At 32.5% G+C, this 18,197-nt stretch overlaps 1 protein-coding gene across 4 annotated transcripts in view; it reads right to left on the bottom strand.

Annotated features, from left to right (window-relative positions):
* Window positions 1-807: 807 nt before the first annotated feature.
* Window positions 808-18,197, bottom strand: part of LOC123703421 (dihydropyrimidinase) — a 52,318-nt gene continuing 34,928 nt past the window's right edge. For 2 of the 4 annotated variants that reach the window (XM_045651404.1, XM_045651403.1), the window contains exons 3-15: window positions 10,759-10,943; window positions 10,026-10,102; window positions 7,348-7,545; window positions 6,609-6,755; window positions 5,820-5,946; window positions 5,044-5,152; window positions 4,593-4,741; window positions 3,616-3,803; window positions 2,894-2,978; window positions 2,357-2,497; window positions 1,965-1,996; window positions 1,729-1,825; window positions 808-1,406 (exon numbers count right to left, since the gene is read on the bottom strand). In XM_045651404.1, coding sequence (XP_045507360.1) covers window positions 1,327-1,406; window positions 1,729-1,825; window positions 1,965-1,996; window positions 2,357-2,497; window positions 2,894-2,978; window positions 3,616-3,803; window positions 4,593-4,741; window positions 5,044-5,152; window positions 5,820-5,946; window positions 6,609-6,755; window positions 7,348-7,545; window positions 10,026-10,102; window positions 10,759-10,943 — 1,615 coding nt within the window. In that variant the 3' untranslated portion in view covers window positions 808-1,326. Of the gene's footprint in view, window positions 1,407-1,728; window positions 1,826-1,867; window positions 1,997-2,356; window positions 2,498-2,893; window positions 2,979-3,615; window positions 3,804-4,592; window positions 4,742-5,039; window positions 5,153-5,819; window positions 5,947-6,608; window positions 6,756-7,347; window positions 7,546-10,025; window positions 10,103-10,758; window positions 10,944-18,197 lie in introns of those variants that run through there. The other 2 variants (XM_045651407.1, XM_045651406.1) reach the window with 2 other exon arrangements.

Raw genomic sequence — 18,197 nt, 5'->3', positions numbered from 1 at the left:
TACTTTGGTCATTTTAGAGAATAACATAATAATATTTGTGTTACAAGCTCTACAGATAATAGCGAGATAATATAATAAACTTTAGGGCCGATTTTTCAATGCTTGGATAAAACTTATCCGTCCAATAAAGTATTACACGTTAATATTAAAATGTCACGTAAACTGTCAAATACGGGCAATTAGAATACGTTTTTAAATGGTAGTTTTATACATTATTCGACGAATAAGTTTTATCCGAGCACTGAAAAATCGGCCCTAAGATAATAAATATCGAACATTGCTAATACAAATACAAAGTATATTTAAAACATTACAGTAACGATTAACATATAAGAGTACCTATTTGAAAGAATACATATAGGAACATGGGAGTGCAAATAAAATGCAAACAATAAACAATAATTGTGAATTAAACAATTCAAGTTATCTATAGTCCTTTAATAGGTTATATAAATGTCAAGTTATTTTGCCTCCATTTTCGTTTGGTTTTATGCCACAGATAATAAAAAAACAGAGACAATCAAATAAATGCTCGAAAAGATTAATTTAGTAAACATAGAAAAATATTAAGTTATACATCAATGGTTATAATATGATTTATAAAACTTAACCTGTTCATTTTACTATGAATTTTCAACATGGAATAATTTTAATACGTTTACGGTGTATTATTGCTAATAACACATTTTCCTACAAAATCAGTCTATGTTAACGAATATTGTAATGAATCAACTTTATTCATGCATTAAATTAAGCAGTCAAACAAAATTTATATGTTTGTATAATATTTTAAATAATTTTCTTTAAAAAAGTTTATTCAGATCGATTATTCCATCATATTGGATGTCATAATAAACATAGTTTTATGCAGTATTTTAAGACTTTGTCCCTTTTTTATAATTTATAATATTATACAAACATGTTAACAGACATTCAAGTTCACATTTATTTCGAAACAAATAACTTACACTAGCTTGTGAAAATACATTTGGTATAATTAAGTATGAATAAAAATCCCAGTTTTATTATAATTAATATGTAGTAGTATGTTAATGTGTTTTGTGTATTTTTAAGTTCATATAAGCATTCGTTAAACTAAGCATATAAAGTTAATTAATTTTTTGATTCATACGAATCTCGTAAAAACTAACTTAAGTTTACAAACTCAGACAAAAATAGTGTTTCTATGTTTCTAAAAATGTCAACTTAGAGAACTAATAAATACTAAATAGTTTAACATTTTTTCACAAGCAAAAGTGTAGCGGTCAGTACCGGTTTACATTACGGTTTTTGAAGTTATAGATAAAAACCGGTTTTTCCCGATTTTTACCAGAGACCGGAGGACCTGCCGCCGGGAGGGTTCCTCACGCGAACAGATGTCTTCTGGTCCAGCCCTTCCATTTCCTCTGTAATTAGAAAAAATATACATTAGTTTTATTTAGTTGTTGTACAAATCTAGAAAAGTGATTTATTTATATTTATTTTTATGTAAGTAATACAAGTATTTTTTTTAAATAACGTGTTCTGTTGAAGCTTTATTAACTCTGTTTTTGAATTGTCTTTGTTATAAGCAGCCATGGCTTAGCAGGTGCATGAAAACTAAAATATTATTCATTAAAAATGTTCAACTATACTGCTTTATCAGTTATGGGTGGGTGTGCTGCACCCGGATGACGTCACCGACATGTCTAGTCGTTCAGTGGCTACAGCTACAGCGCATGTACTCACGGCTGATGGAGAAGGTGGAGTTCTGCAGGTTGCGCTGTCCGGGCTCGCGCATCTTGCGGCCGGTGGGTGTGCTGCACCCGGATGACGTCACCGACATGTCTAGTCGTTCAGTGGCTACAGCTACAGCGCATGTACTCACGGCTGATGGAGAAGGTGGAGTTCTGCAGGTTGCGCTGTCCGGGCTCGCGCATCTTGCGGCCGGTGGGTGTGCTGCACCCGGATGACGTCACCGACATGCCGTCCAGCTGCTTAGTGGCCACGCTCATGTCTGGAATTGTAATGGAGAAGTTTTTGGAATTGTAAGAAAACTACATTTGTGAAAATTTATATACATAGTACATAATTATGTATAATGATGTTGAATGCAGTAGAACCAGGGAATAATATAATAATTGTAACATGTGCTATTTTTTTAATTTAATTTAATATGACAATAAAATGTTACGGAAATATAAGAACGAATTTTTATTTACCCTTGTTCTAATTTTAAATCATTAATAAGATGACTATAGCCAACTTTTGACTCTTATTGCGCTTAAATAATAAATTAATTAAAGATATCCAACTATGTATTAAATAAGGATTTTAATACAAAAAATACGTAAATAAATGTTCATAAATTGCTTACCATGAGTAGGTGTACCATTAGTGACCCGGTGGGGTGTGGTGGGTTCAGGGTAGTCCACCTTCTGTGGGGTGCGGGGTATGTCCTCACCCCCGCCGTATATGTAGGGGCAGTTTGCTGGGGTACTCAAAAATTTGCCTAGACCTGGAAAATTGTGTTTAAAGTGAGATAAAGTATTGTTGTTTGATGATGGATTTTTCTGATACCTATAGTTTGAACACTATTTTGATGACCATACAAAAAGGAAATTATGATCCAATTCTATACAAAAACACAGTACCTACAGTTTATTAGGCGGCCTTATCACTTAGCAGTGATCTCTTTCAGACAAAATGTAACGAGCTCAGTTAAATAAATTTAGCAGATGAAAAAAGACAGTGCAAAAATAATAAATTGAAGAATGAAGTGTTAATAACGTACCAAATATTATATGTTTAACTTTTTCTCTCTCAATCTAAATGTATTCCTTTATTACATTAAAAAATCTTTTAATTGTATTCAATATATTTAGATATCGTATCAATATAAAACAAATTATACCTTCAACAACTCTAAGCTCCCCATCGTCGAGGCACACACGTCCGTTGACAATCACGTACTGCGGACTGCCCACAACGTGCTGGCCCTGGAAAGGTACATTTCTTAAGAATGTTTAGAAAAAGTCACTTACATTTGCATCTATAGCTCCATATTAAATGGGTCCTAATGGGTATTTTATTTTTAAAGGCAATTTATTTATTCTCGATGTAGGATTATTACATGAAAATCTTAAGTCTTTAATATTCTTAAAAACTTTTTACTACACAAAATTATGTTTAAAATAACTTTTTATCCTACAAAATCTCCTTCCAAATTACTTTTTCTCCTGCAAAATGACCATCTTACCCCTTTATCCTGTCTAATGGCTCCCAAACTCACCTCGAATATATTAAAATCGACGCTCTGTTTATGCATAGCAGCGGATATGGTCCTCTCAAGGCGCGGATCCCACACGACCACGTCAGCATCAGAGCCAGACACAAAGCAACCTTACAGGGGTACAGGTTGTTATGTACCCTAGCGTGTTTATACGGACTTCTTAAGATACTAAATACAGTTTACTACCTCAACATGACAATTAATCCTGCAAAAGTGACCTTTTTCCCTGCAATTTGTACTTTTTTCCTGAAAAATTACTTCCCAAAGGACATTTTTGTCGTGTAAAATGACCATTTTACTTCTTTATCCTGCCTATTCTGCCTTTTTATTCTCCTCGAACTCACCTCGAATATATTAAAGTCGACGCTCTGTTTGTGCGTAGCAGCTGATATGGTCCTCTCAAGGCGCGGGTCCCACACGAGCACGTCAGCATCAGAGCCAGACACTATGCGACCCTTGCGCGGGAACAAGTTGAATATACGCGCCGCGTTCGTGCTCGTCACGGACACGAAACGGCACGGGTCCATTATACCTGGGTTAAATTTGAATTTATTAAATACTAGGACTCCGCCCGCGGCTTCGCCCACGCAGTCAAAGAAAAACCCGCAAAGTTCCCGTTCCCGTGGGATTTCCGGGATAAAACCGGAAATTACCCCTATTTCCCGGGGTAAAAAGTAGCCTATGTCCTTTCTCGGGTATCAAAGTATCTCTATAGCAAATGTCATGCAAATTGGTTCAGTAGTTAAGGCGTGATTGAGTAACAGACAGAGTTACTTTACATGTGTGTGTGTCATTATAGTATGGATTGGTGTAGTTTACGTAGTTCAAATAACAGTCTACATGGATGTCCAGATATGTTATATCAAGGTATTAAATATGTTTTTCGAAAATGTAGTAAAATTTACAGAAATAATAGTATGGAAAATAAACGGGATAAGTATTAAGTCTATTATAGTGTGATTTATGTAACTTGAACGTGATTTTTTGTTATTCATGAAAAGATGCAAACGTTAATTATACTACCATGCAGTATTGAATAAAAATTGAAATAAACCTGCTAAAGTTATTTTAAGGGCTGATTTTTCAATCCTTGGTTAAAACTTATTCGTCGAATAATGTATAAAACTACAATTTTAAAAACGTATTCTAATTGCCCGTATTTGACAGTTTACGTGACATTTTAATATTATCGTGTACTATAATGGACGGATAAGAAAAATCGGCCCTAAATCTCCAGTTTTATATACCTAAAGTTATTGGGAGACTTACTTCAAGAATTTTTACAATAATTCTCATATCAAGACCTTCACTATAGACATACCAGTATTAACCCCCTTCTGCCACAAAATGGCCATACGGTCCTCAACCCCGTTGACCCCATTGGGTATTTTGGTGAAGTCGTTCTTGCCAAGCTCTTTATCTTTCTCATGGAAAGTGCAATTATCACTACCGATTAGTTGGAGATCGTCACTGAAAATTTCAGAAACATTATATAAATAAAATGATAAATATGTACTACTGAAAAGCAGCGCTTTACAACAACTTTTTAGGACCACACTGATAAGCCAAAAGTACCATTTTTGTTGTATTTTTCATATTTTTTGTTGAATAAACCTTATTTCTTGCTATCTTCTTTGTTTTCTTTCAAATACTTTCACCATAAATATTGAAAAAATTGAAAATGTTTTGCCTATTTGTGAGCTAAAACATTTTTTAACGTGCAAAAAAGCTCTCATCCCTCTATAAAACGCCAATAAAATTATAATACTCACTCAGCAAGCGCCTGTACAATGGCTTCAGGCGTGTCGGGGTCCGGGCGAAGTGGGGGCGATAACACATGTGCAGCCGCGTGACGGAAACAGGCGTTTTTGTAATGCGTTCCTGAAAAAAAACATGGTGCTATAATATACTAGCAAGCCGGGCGAACTCCGTTTCGCCACCAGAGACACCTTAAACCTCACGGAACCCGGGACCTTTCTAACGAATGCAAAACCGTGGAAATCGGTTCGTGCATTCTGGAGTTATAGCGTCAGGAAGGAAAACCCGACTTATTTTTTTATAGTAAATTTTAAAAAAAGACCATAAAAAATGAACCATAAGAGATGGCGATGGCAATAGATGGCGCGGGGTATCCGTTAGGCGCATGAGGCTCGTATTAATAAACCGATTCACTCCCAAGTTCAATTCAGCACCTTGAAATCGTTGCTGATTTTATTTTTATTATTAAACACATATTATACCTAAACAGCGTCTCAAATGAGATCGCTCGCATTGGCGGGAACTTAAACGTCCTTATTCGATAGAATGAATTCGATTGATCTGGCGAGATAACGGGTGGAATTGGCAAGCAATGTGCATATAATATTAAGTTTGGTTTATTACACAATTAACGGTCCGCAGACAAATCAAGAAAAATACGAAAGCCTTGAAATTTAGATAGACCTATGTGAGTATTGCGAATAAGGTTCCACGGATCATGATAATGTGGCGCTAGGGGTCCGTCTTAGGAAAAGTTAAACAAAATTTAACCAGTATAAATAGAACTCACCATCAGTGCCCACAGTAGCGGCTAACGTTTCACCATAAACTGGCGGGTTCTGTCTCGAGCGAGCTATACGCAGCGCTTTGACCGCACTTTTGGACATTATGTGCACGATGTATAGCGGCGCGTTTACCTGGACAATATAGGAATATATTAATACTAGCGGTCCGCCCCGGCTTCGCCCGTGCATATTTCGCAATAAAAGTTAGCCTTTCTCAGGGTCTAAAGATTGTCTGTGCCAAATTTCATCAAAATCGGTCCAGTAGTTTATGAGCCTATTCATTACAATCAAACAAACAAAGTTTTCCTCTTTATAATATGAGTGTAGATTATGTTCGTATATTTATTAGGATAACCTAATTTCAACTATATATTCTTATACATAGTTTAAATGTAGTTCCCCAGAAATGAGTGAAAGGGCTCAACTAATATCTATTTGTATGGTTTTAATAAAACAGATTATCCATATTTAACATAAATAGCGGGTAGTTTGGAATATTCGTCAGTCACTGAGTTTAAATTGTATAATAGAATTGTAAAATTAAAAAAAAAAATTGTTTTAGTTCAAGCGAGTTTGTTTTATCACATGGTGGTTTTTTTTTGTTTTATCCTATGGTGGTTCCAACTATATCAAATCCAAGATGGCTGCCAACACAAAATGCAGTGGGGAATTTTTAAATTTTAATATCAACCAATTCAAAGAGGGTAGACACCTAAAAGTGACACAAATATCCTAAACGATGTCCCCTATAAAACGAAAAAAGATATATTTTAATTTTTCTATAAGTAAATCACCTGGTTAGCAATAACACAAGCTCGATTAACGGCTTCTGCTTCCACCTCCTCATCCCTGGAAAGCTGGTGACCTTCGGGTCCTGTTAATCCTGAGGCAAGTAGCTTTTCTGTATTACGCGCTATGATGTTACCGTTTTCTGCGTGGACCTGGAATAATTGTGATTTTATATTGGTACATTTTATACGGCTTAGGAAAGGATTGCAATAATTTCGTAAGTAGCGTATAAAGTTTACGATGAAATAAGTTAAAAAAAAATAAGGTATGAAGTTGAGAGTTTTCCGCAACATTTTACTGTGTAGTATATTGAAAGTTGAAACTACGAACTATTTACTATAATTACAACTCAAAAGCTTTATCAAGTACTAGCTGTGCCCCGCGGTTTCACCCGCATTGGTCAGCTCCTGTTGGTCTTAGCGTGATGAATGATGATATATACCCTTCCTTCCTCGATAAATGGGCTATCTAACGCCGAAAGAATTTTCAAATTGGACCAGTAGTTCCCGAGATTAGCGGGATCAAACAAACAAACTTTTTCAGCTCTATAAAATTAGTATAGATAAAGAATGTGTAAAAATATTAAAACTATTCTAACAATTTTCACAATTTCAGTTTTCTATAGGTCACATTTATGAACTAGTGATTTTAATTCTCAAACATGTTTATTAATATTTAATTGTACACACTATACTAGTTAGGAAAACTATCTTAAATCCCTATTTCTCAAGCAAAATGCCGTACCTGAGCCAGTGCCCTTAACTCGGAGCACGTTTCCATAGCAACCATCAGCTCATAATCGTCCAGCATCCACGCACCCTTGTACGCCATGAACATCTTGAAGGAATTGACCCCATGTTCGGAGACCAGCTGTTCCATCTCCTTCTTGACGGATGGCGACCACCAGGTCACTCCCACGTGGAGGGCGTAGTCGCAGCATACCTGAAATGTTTTGAAAAATTATTATTTCTTCCGAAAAAATATCACATATTATAGCACTAATAGTAATAATATCACGCTTATAACATACTAAATAGATGTGAATATCTGAAAAAATATTTAAAGTACGATTGTTGAATTGATTTTTGTTCAAAGAAGAGTCCTTTCTACTTTATAATAAAGAATAAAAAAAGTTTGAAGTGTTTTGTTGAAACGAGTAGGTAGGCAACCTATAGTTCTTACAAATGTATGTATTATGTATGCGCTTACCTATTGTCAATCGTCATACAGTTCATGAAAGCAAGTGCGAAATTTTATGTTTTTTTAGGTTGTTATTTTTTACAAGTACCCTCTTTTACTATATTATGTTCAGAAACATGTTTCATTTAACAAAATATTATTTTCGTGCGGAAATTACAATGGCAAAGGTTGATTACAATTATTTTTAACCGACTTCAAAAAAAAAGGAGGAGGTTATCAATTCGGACGGTATGTTTTTTTTTATGTATGTACACCGATTACTCCGAGGTTTCTGAACCGATTTAGGTGATTCTTTTTTTGTTCGATGCGGGACGGTGTCGAATTGGTCCCATAAAATTTTTATTCGGATAGGCTCAGTAGTTTTTATTTTATGAGCATTTTTATCTGTATTTGTAAATGTTGCAAGTGCAAGTTTGAAGTCGGTTGTTTTTAACGCAGTTATCACTTGTATTATATTAAACAGTAATAGCCCAGCAAGCACATAACTTGTATATTAACCAAAAATATATACAGAATTATGACTTGAAGTTATATTAATTATTTAAATCGACACTATCCAAATATAAGTACTTTATAAAGGCATTTGCTTCATCAAATAATATATATATATAATAGTTACCAAAAAATTGTTACAATGTCAAAAATCTTAAATAAACGTAGGATAATTCTAAATTACAGCTTCTAAAACAGCTTTCAAACTTATAGTAAGACTATTATCTTATATTGCTAATTTTAATAACGTTACGCTCTAAATAAGCATAAATAAATTATTTTATAGTGCCTTTGAACGTATGTTGGTTTTTTAAAGAATAAAAGCTTTATAATAGTCCATTATTGTGTTAATTTATTGCTAATCCTATATTAACATTGACTTTATAACAATTAATGCGTTTGCTCCGTTTTCTTTCAAATTTATTCATCTCTACAGTATATAGCTATATATTGATCGAAATAAAAGTATTGTTAGAACTATGAGTATTAATAACATCGTAATTTGAATTTGGTTAATGGATAAAAAGGCTTTGAATAAAACTAAAAAACAGGCGGATTCAAATGAAAACTTAAACAGGAGTAGGTATACTGATTTTATTAATAATAATTGTAGTAAACAAAAAAAGCTTCTTCATCGGCATCTTCATATTATGTTGGGAAACGCTTTACTTTGCAGGGCATGTTGGTTCTGAAAAGAACAAGCAAGTTGGTTTTTTAAATGGCTTAGTTAAAAATCTTGGCTTATTTATTTTATACCAAGTAATTACGGTTCCCTGATAAGCTCGATAAAATCAGTCACTAATTATAACATATTTCCGAAGTGCTGTCATATGGCTGAAGATAATAAGTGTCTTGTATTACACTATTATACGAGCTCTAATTTTTGTGACGAGCCATATTAAAATTAACAGCACTATTATGCTATCGTCAAATGCCTAAAGCTTTAATTTCATTTGTCGCCATTTGCTTTCCTTTTCCTATCTTACAAAAATAATACAAGTTACTAAGATCTGACTAGAAAGGGAATGAAATCATTTGTATTTTGTACCAATACCTTTATAAGGTACTTTAATTGTTAAAACTATTGCTATAATCTAAATTTTGTGATATTTGTTTAAAATAGGTTATATTTTATAAAAAAAAATATATATACTAATAAAGTATATTAGCGAGGGCGCGTGTATTCTTTCTCAATAACATGTATATTTCACCCGACAAACTGATGCGCGCAGCTAATTTCACTCAAAACATTCAGAAATACAGGCGGTACTTACCCATCATTCAATATTAATTTTCACATTTAAATATTTCAAGTCCACATAACGTTGCACGATCAAAAACAGATCAATATATTTTTAAAATCATAAGATTTTCTTTTTTACAAAGGAATTACAACAGTTAGCATTGTTATGAAATTTTAATAACAGATTGTAATTTTAAAAGCTATATAATAACTGTAATGAAGTCGCAAAAAATGCCATTTGTTTATTCATGTGCTCATAACTGACTTAATTAATGATTTAATACGATGATTATAATGCTATTAAATTGCCTTTGTATAGCTCAACGCTGTCTAAAGGGGGGGCCCAAATTTTACTTATAAGAGTCGTATAAAAGAAATACAGCCGATATACGATTTGGTTATAATGCTTTGTACATGAACTCGTGCTATCATAAGTTTGTTATAATGGTGTTTTGTGCTTGCTGGGAGCATGGGTTTTAAAACTAACCTTGTTATCTGCCTTTTGTCTCCAATTGTTGTATGCTTCTATAAGAGACTGTCCCTTTTGAGGTAGCACGAAGTCGACTGAAAAAGTATGGTGTAATAATAATTAGTTAATTGTTTTCGCAAAATATACTTTAAGTGATTATTGTAGTAAATAATAACTTTAATAGAATTTATGTTACCAGAGCAAATAAAAGATTTTATTGTTGTTTTCGAGATTGTATTTCAAGTTATTAGTTAAAGGGGTTGATAAAGAAAAACTACAGGAATGCCCATTAAGCATTGATTTATGAGTATCATTTATTTTTATTTTAGTAATGAAACCCTTATTATTTCTGCTGTATGTAGCTATTCATAATTTATGAGAATTATTTATTTTGGTTTAATTTTTATGTAAGTAATGAAGCCCTTATTATTTCTATAATCTGTATGTCTCTAAATTACTCTTCAAAACCAGTGAAATATTATCGCAGAGTAAGCAATGCATACGGGCCACCTGACGTTAATCTGTGAAGTAGAGCACCAAAAACAGGTTACAAGTACTTTAAATCTTTTCAAATACAAGCTCATTTCATAAAGCGTTCCAATACCTACTTCAAGAAAAAGCAATTAGTGCGTACATATTTTAAAAAAGTCGGGTAGTCTCACAGTTGGATTTGTCCTCTAACTGGATTAGGATAACTTGTTAAACATGAAAAAAACTTATTAAAAAGATAATAAGAAAAATCGACACTCACTGACAGTGGTAGTACCACCGGCCACCGCCGCTCTGGTGCCCTTGTAGAAATCATCAGCCGTCTTCGCGCCCATCATTTCGAGCTCGAAGTGGGTGTGGGGATCGATACCACCAGGCATAACCAGCTTGCCCGTGGCATCGATGGTTCTAGTGCCTCCCGGGATGATGAGGTTGCGACCCACTTGCCTGGAAAGAAGTTGGTGTTATTTATATGAAATAGATTATAGAATAAATGTTAATGTTAGAAATATCAATATTATGTCAAGCTGTCTGCCTTATAAACGAAAGTAAATAAACAATATGTAGAATGTATGCAGTAAGTCCGTATTATTTAGCTCTTTATTCAGGATATGTTTATTATAAATAAATAAGTAAAAATAATAAATCTATACTAATATTATAAAGATGAAGAGTTTGTTTGTTTGTTTTAACGCGCTAATCTCAGGAACTACTGGTACGATTATGGATTAAGATATTTAATATGATTAGAGTAGGTAGGGACCTGTTGAAAAGATTTACTGTATTATATCAATATAAATGTAATTGTATTTTATTGTAATGCTATAACAATAGATTTTTCCTTGTCTTTAATATTCTAGTCAGCATCAGTAAATCTCATGATAATTACATTGCCTTATAAGTTACAATAAGTATATAAAATGAGACGCTATTAGTTAATGTTTGTTTTTTAAATCAGCTTTTCGCTTGCCTCTGCTTTACTCGGGTTGACGTGGGAATAAAAAGGATCCTGTCATTGCTGAATTGTGTACTTTTCTGCTATAACTTTCATAATGGAAACGGTATCTTAAAATATTTACAAACATACAAAAATTCACTAAAGTTAATAAGATGTTCATGTAACTTTTCATTCCTGTAATGTGGTAGTCTCTATAAACTACTATAACTAAATGAATTATTTTTTGAGCTTTTATTAAAATAAATGTATTTACAAGTTACAAAAGTATTTCATAATTAGGTAGTTACGTATACTATATATTATGTAATAATAATTTAACAGTGTGATATAGACATGGGTAGGTAATGCGTGTAATAGTACAAAAGTAATATCACTTTAACACGTAATGCAACATCACGCATTACGCATCAGTTACAAACATCACTCGCATCACTCATAAAACTTAACTTTTTTTATTTTGTTTTACATTTGCTTGCGTTCATTACAATTATTAACAAACAACATAAAGTACGTGGCCAAGTATGAAGGAAAATCAACTACATTTTTTAAATATTTACTTCAATTGTAATTTTACGATATGTAATAACTAATAAGTATAATAATGCAGTTATTATTGCTATTTTTCAATATGATCTGTAATACTTCACATATCACCCATTACTCGGTCATGATTTCATTAAAAATCGATCAGGTAATATGTGATGTTACGGAGTAATATCACTTCCGTGGAAGAGATGTGTGATGTTGCATTACTATTTGACGTACTGTTTTGCGCATGTCTAGTGTGATACTGTATCGTAATGTAAATTTAATTTAATGATATGATATTAATATATTATATAGGTCTAGGTAGGACTTTTGGCCCGCCTAAACCCTTTCAAGATAAATCTTGTTTCCCAATTTGAGCAACGTACAACTAACGAGAAACGAGATATCAATTTTACTTATGCACTTTTGAAAAAACTTCGCTAGTGCGACTTACATCTGTACAAAACACACGTAGCGCCATCTAGTGGGAATTTTCTATTCTAATTTTCTGAATTTCGTATGAAAAGTTTCTAAAAGCAAAGATTATATTGTTTAAAAATAATCCAGGATCGTTTAATTTGAACTGTAAGGCACAAGAAATTATCTTTGTTTCCTAAATATTTTTTTAATAGAAAATATAATAAAGGAACAAATTCGAAACGCCGCTGTTCATCATTTTTATAGGGTCATAAAAACTCTTGCTGACTCTCTCTTGTGCATTAGGCGTGATTTATTTAACAAACAAAGCAATACAATTTAGTCAATTGTATGATACATTAAATAATAGGTTAACGGAATCCATTGACCTTATTAAATAATGCGGGAATAAGATTTTCTAGTAATAAAAACATTTAGGGGACAACACACTGTCTATAAAAGGTTTATTATTACTTATTAGACACCTATGAACAAAATTAAACGAGGAACTACTTTTGGCGCCCGGCTTCGAAGTCTTTTCGCTTATATGTATTTTAACTAATGTAATAACTATGTAGATGTTTACATTATAACAATAAATGATCTGTATTTACATAAACAACATGTTATGTAAATAATTTTGAGAAAAATTGTCTTATATTTTGTGATCATAAATTGGAACATAAAAACTTACGAATAATATATTTTAGAATAACTTTGTAGTTTTTTGCTTAACTGTGACAAATAGTATCTCATTCGAAAATAGATTGTCTTGTTTGTTTATGCATTAATTATTATTTATGTAAAATCTCTAAGCTAAAAGCTTACTTCTTTTCTACATCACTCAAAATATTCTACGAATTGAGAAAATTCGTTTTTTTACAATCGGCAATTTTACCATACTATTATCGAATATTGGAACACATATCTGAGTATCCTTTCCATCAATCAAGTTTAATTTTTATTAAGCTCATAAATAGATACTCGTTTAGATTAATTTCTATCATAATACTCTGTCATTAAAGAAAGTATATGAAGATTGATGATTGTCTATTTTTTCATTCCAATAGAAATACGACGAGTCATTTTGATTTATTTTTGAAGACATTATTGCTCTAATAGTTTAGGGGATAATTAAAGTTAATGACAGTTTATAAATTGGAATGATTGATAGATAGTAATAAAGGGCATATTTTTTAAGCTTTCTATTAGATGTGTGATGTATTAGATTTTAGTTTGACTCTTCGAGAATAGTATTTAGTTTATAAATAATAATTTTGATTATTATTAGACACGTCACGCCTCTACTGTAGTTTGGATGGATGTGGACAGAATATTATATTTAGGGCCGATTTTTCAATCCTTGGATAAAATTTATCCGCCCAATAAAGTATTACACGAACATATTAAAATGTCACCTGTAAACTATCAAATACGGGCAAGTAGATTACATTTTTGAAATAGTAGTTTAATAACTACGTTATTAGACGAATAAGTTTTAACCAAGGATTAAAAATAGGCCCTTAATAGAATATAATAACTAGTTGAAAGATGGAACGCTACTTCATACATTATAAAATATATAGGAGTTCAAGTAAATAGATTATTTTGAGAAATTTAGAATAACAGCGTTACAGCCTCAGCTGTAACATTTATGCTGAGTCAGTAATCCCTTTCCCTGAGGTGATACAGATATAATATAATATTATTACGTATACATGAAATGTTATACCTTTTTTTTAGTAATAAGTGTTGTCTGAATTTTAATGTATCTACTGTATCATCTTTTTTGGGAATAAATGTGTTTCTATTCTATTCTTTCTATTCTAAATTTCGTCTCTTAGGAATGAAGGATACATAATTTAGAAGCTCTTTTGAATTGAAAGTTCATTAAATTCTACGTTAATTGAATTGAATGAAGATTTCTTAGTACTGCAGTAAATAATAATTAATTCAAGGCATTAAATTTTAACGGACTTTAAATCAATTCAAGTTTTAAGTGCTATTACTATGTGACAAATAAAATTGACGCTTGTCATAAAATCTATGAATATTCAAAATGGACGATATAAGAAACATACAAGGCATTGAACCCAACATAATATTGAAACTTCCGGCGTTATATCATGTATATTTTTAAAGTAAATATTATTATTGTTTGGTTATACAGTTTCACCGGTTTTAAAATTTTTTTTTACAACCTGTTTCACATATTATTTTGCTTTATAATAAAGTCGAATAATATAGGTATTATCCATACTTACCATGAACTGTAAAAGCTTTACTGCAATTGTATTTTAACATTATCTATATTAATATACAGTGTAGTACTATGTAGTTTGTTTGTTAGATAGGCGGAGGACCAACAGGAGCAGAGTCACGCGGGTAATACCGCGAGGCACTCATAGTCCTTAACATATTTTTACTTCGGTCCAATCCCCTTATTTACATACTAAAATACTTGACCAATTGAACAATTGTCACCCATATACAGTGTGTTGCGGATGTCAGCGTTAGCATTATTTAGCTGCTTCCGGCGACGCGTGCGCAGTCTGCGCTCTTAATTTGTTATACGCTTCCTTGTTAAAAAGAGTTTGATTTTATTGATTTTTCACTCCCTTCCTATGGTTTTGTTGGTCGAAATTTATGCTATTCTCTAGATATTTTCAAGCTATAAAGAGAGAGACGTAGAATATAGATAATATTGTAGAGTTATTGTAGAGTGGTAGAGAAATCAACAGTTTTTGAGTACTTTTGTAAAAGCGACGATATTTTTTCTTATTAATAAGTTTTGAATCCTTCTACAGACCTTATTATTGATATTATCTTTTGTTAATTCTATTTATTTATTTACTCTACAGTAAAACTATACTTAGTAATCTTATTACTAATATACAAAAGAAAAAAAACAGTATAGTTTATTAGGCGGCCTTATCACACAGAAGTGATCTCTTCCAGGCAACCTGGGCAAAAGATAACAAGCTTATTAAATGACAATGGTAATATTATGATAAGTTTAGAGTTAAACAATCAAAGCTTGAAATAATTAACAGACTTAGATAATACTAGCTGTGCCGCACGGTTACACCCGCGTGGCTCCGCTCCTTCCTCGATAAATGGGCTATCTAACAAGGATATAATTTTTCCAATCGGACCAGTAGTTCCCGAGATTAGCGCGTTCAAACAAACAAACAAACAAACAAACTCTTCTGCTTTATAATATTAGTATATAGATAAACAGCTCATAGTTCTTACAATACAATCAATCAATAATTGAACCCACGTGTGAAGTACTAAATCCAACATAGGTAATTGAATCTCGAAGCCGTCACAACAAAATTAAATACAGTTCCCAGCCGTGGGACGCAGCATCTCATCTGCTATTGATTTTCCATGAGTCTATTTACGCATGCGTACTGTTTGATGTTGGAAATAGTATTTTTGCGATCTGAAGTTTTCTATTTAGCTATTATTTATATGAATGGGTGCTTTATTAGATATGTATGAAATATAAATACAGGAATGTATGGATATCGAATAAAGGCTATGATGGATTGTATAAGAGTATGTAAAAATTCTATCTTGCAAAAGTCATATAAATCAAACATATTCTTCTACGTTTAAACTCTGCTGATTTGCTTTAAAAAATAGTTACCATGGACCAAGAACTATGACTACTGTTACTAATCACACTGACTAGAAACTAATAAATAGGAAATAGATTAAGATTGATCTCATACATTATATTTTGTATGTGATTACGCCTGCGGCCTGACGAACACAAACACAAAATATATTTCTTTTACTATTTATGTGTTGATGGAAATAAAGAAATTCAGGTTATTCAATAAACCACCTATAATAATAAGGTCACGATATAAATAATCTATTATAAGCATATTGCATGTCTGTCATGTATTTACGCTCACAACCGTAGTAACAACTATGTCATCGCCTACTCTATTAAACTGTATCTTCCGGCTTTTCATGTAAAGTACTGGATTCGATTTGGGAAATAAAGTATACGACATGGTGTGTAAATCTTGGTAAGTAAGGTGGTTAAGGAGTAAAAAAAAATATTAAAGTTCTGATTTACAGTGCCTAAGGCTAATTGTTAGGAAAATCCGTAGATAATAGTAACTGAAATATATTTGCCCCCATTCTCTATTTAAGGCAATTTTCCGTTTTCCATTTTACTCGGTTGTAATAAAGCCTCGCATCTATACTTATATTATAATTATAATATATTATAAAGCTGAAGAGTTTGTTTGTTTGAACGCGCTAATCTTAGGAACTACTGGTCCGATTTGAAAGATTATTTCGGTGTTAGATAGCCCATTTATTGAGGAAGGCTATAGGCTATATATCATCACGCTAAGACTAACAGAAGCGGAGCAATGCGGGTGAAACCGCGCTAGAAATAAATAAGAGCAAAATAATAAGTAAAATGCGTCCATTGTATCGCGTGAGTCGTGACCCTTGTGACCTGTCTCCTCACAAAATAGTTAACTTTATTCCATTATATTAAGAGCTACAATTATTGCAGTAAAATTTCAAAAAGGAAATTTTATAGATAAATAAAATTGTAAAGGGCATCATTCAATACCAATTAATACTTCTAAACTAAAAAACTAAACTATTTTTAAAATATATTCTATATAATTGCCTACAATCTATAAGTTGTATGTTAATTTTAACCAAGTTACCTGTTCGTGGAGACTCTTTATAGCTATTATGTATTATTATTTATTACTAGCTTCCGCCCGCGACTCCGTCCGCGCGGATGTCGGTCTTCGCGTGGATGGTTTATTTCTCCATTTTGAGTACCTCTGACAATAACATCTTATAAATATCTATTGGACCCAATTCCCAAATACGGCTAGGCCTATAATAATACGCAACGTGTGTTCGCGGTTCTACGGAACAACGTCTATGGATAAAACTGAAAAATTAAGATTATTTTTTTTCTACGTATTTTTCCAGGATAAAAAGTATCCTATTTTACGCCCAGGATAATAAGGTATAATTATACCAAGTTTCATCGAAATCGAACCGCTAGTTTTCACGTGATGCCTTCACATACAGACAGACAGACAGACAGACAAAAATTTTTTTAATCACATATTTGGGTTTGGTATCGATCCAGTAACACCCCCTGGTATTTATTTTTTCAATATTTTCAATGTACAGAATTGACCCTTCTACAGATTTATTATATGTATGTATATGATAATAATTATAATCTATAAGTTGTATGTTAATTTTAACCAAGTTAGTTACCTGTTCATGGAGACTCTTTATAGCCATTATGTATTATTATGTATGTTAGTGGGTAACAGCAGGTGAACTGATCACCTGCCAGCGGGCGGTAACATTCTCAATGGAAAATGCACATGTACAATGCAAGATTGTATAATAATTTAAATCTGATGCATAGGTCGTAGATTTCTTAAGATTATGTCTTCAAAAGAACGATTCCTATACCGAGTCTAACACGCCTCAAATAAAACTAATTGCACAGTTCACTGTGACAAGTTTCATTTCGCTGAATAGTTATGCTGGGGCCTTAGACAAAGTACCTAACAATTACAAAACGATAATGAAGTTAGAAATCGCAAAAATGTATGGGATTGACATACGCCGCGTTAGATCACGTGGTCTATCTAATGTCAATCCCATACATTTTTGCGATTTCTAACTTCGTTATCGTTTTGTAATTGTTACTTTGTCTAAGGCCCCAGATAGATTATTATTTTCACAAAACCAATGATCGACAAAAGCCGCTGTCTGTATTATAG

This window comes from Colias croceus, chromosome 26, assembly GCF_905220415.1.
Source record: "Colias croceus chromosome 26, ilColCroc2.1".
In the NCBI taxonomy this organism is placed as follows: Eukaryota; Metazoa; Arthropoda; class Insecta; order Lepidoptera; family Pieridae; genus Colias; species Colias croceus.
Note: the sequence above shows the minus strand (reverse complement) of the source record. Positions and strands in the feature narration are given on the sequence as shown.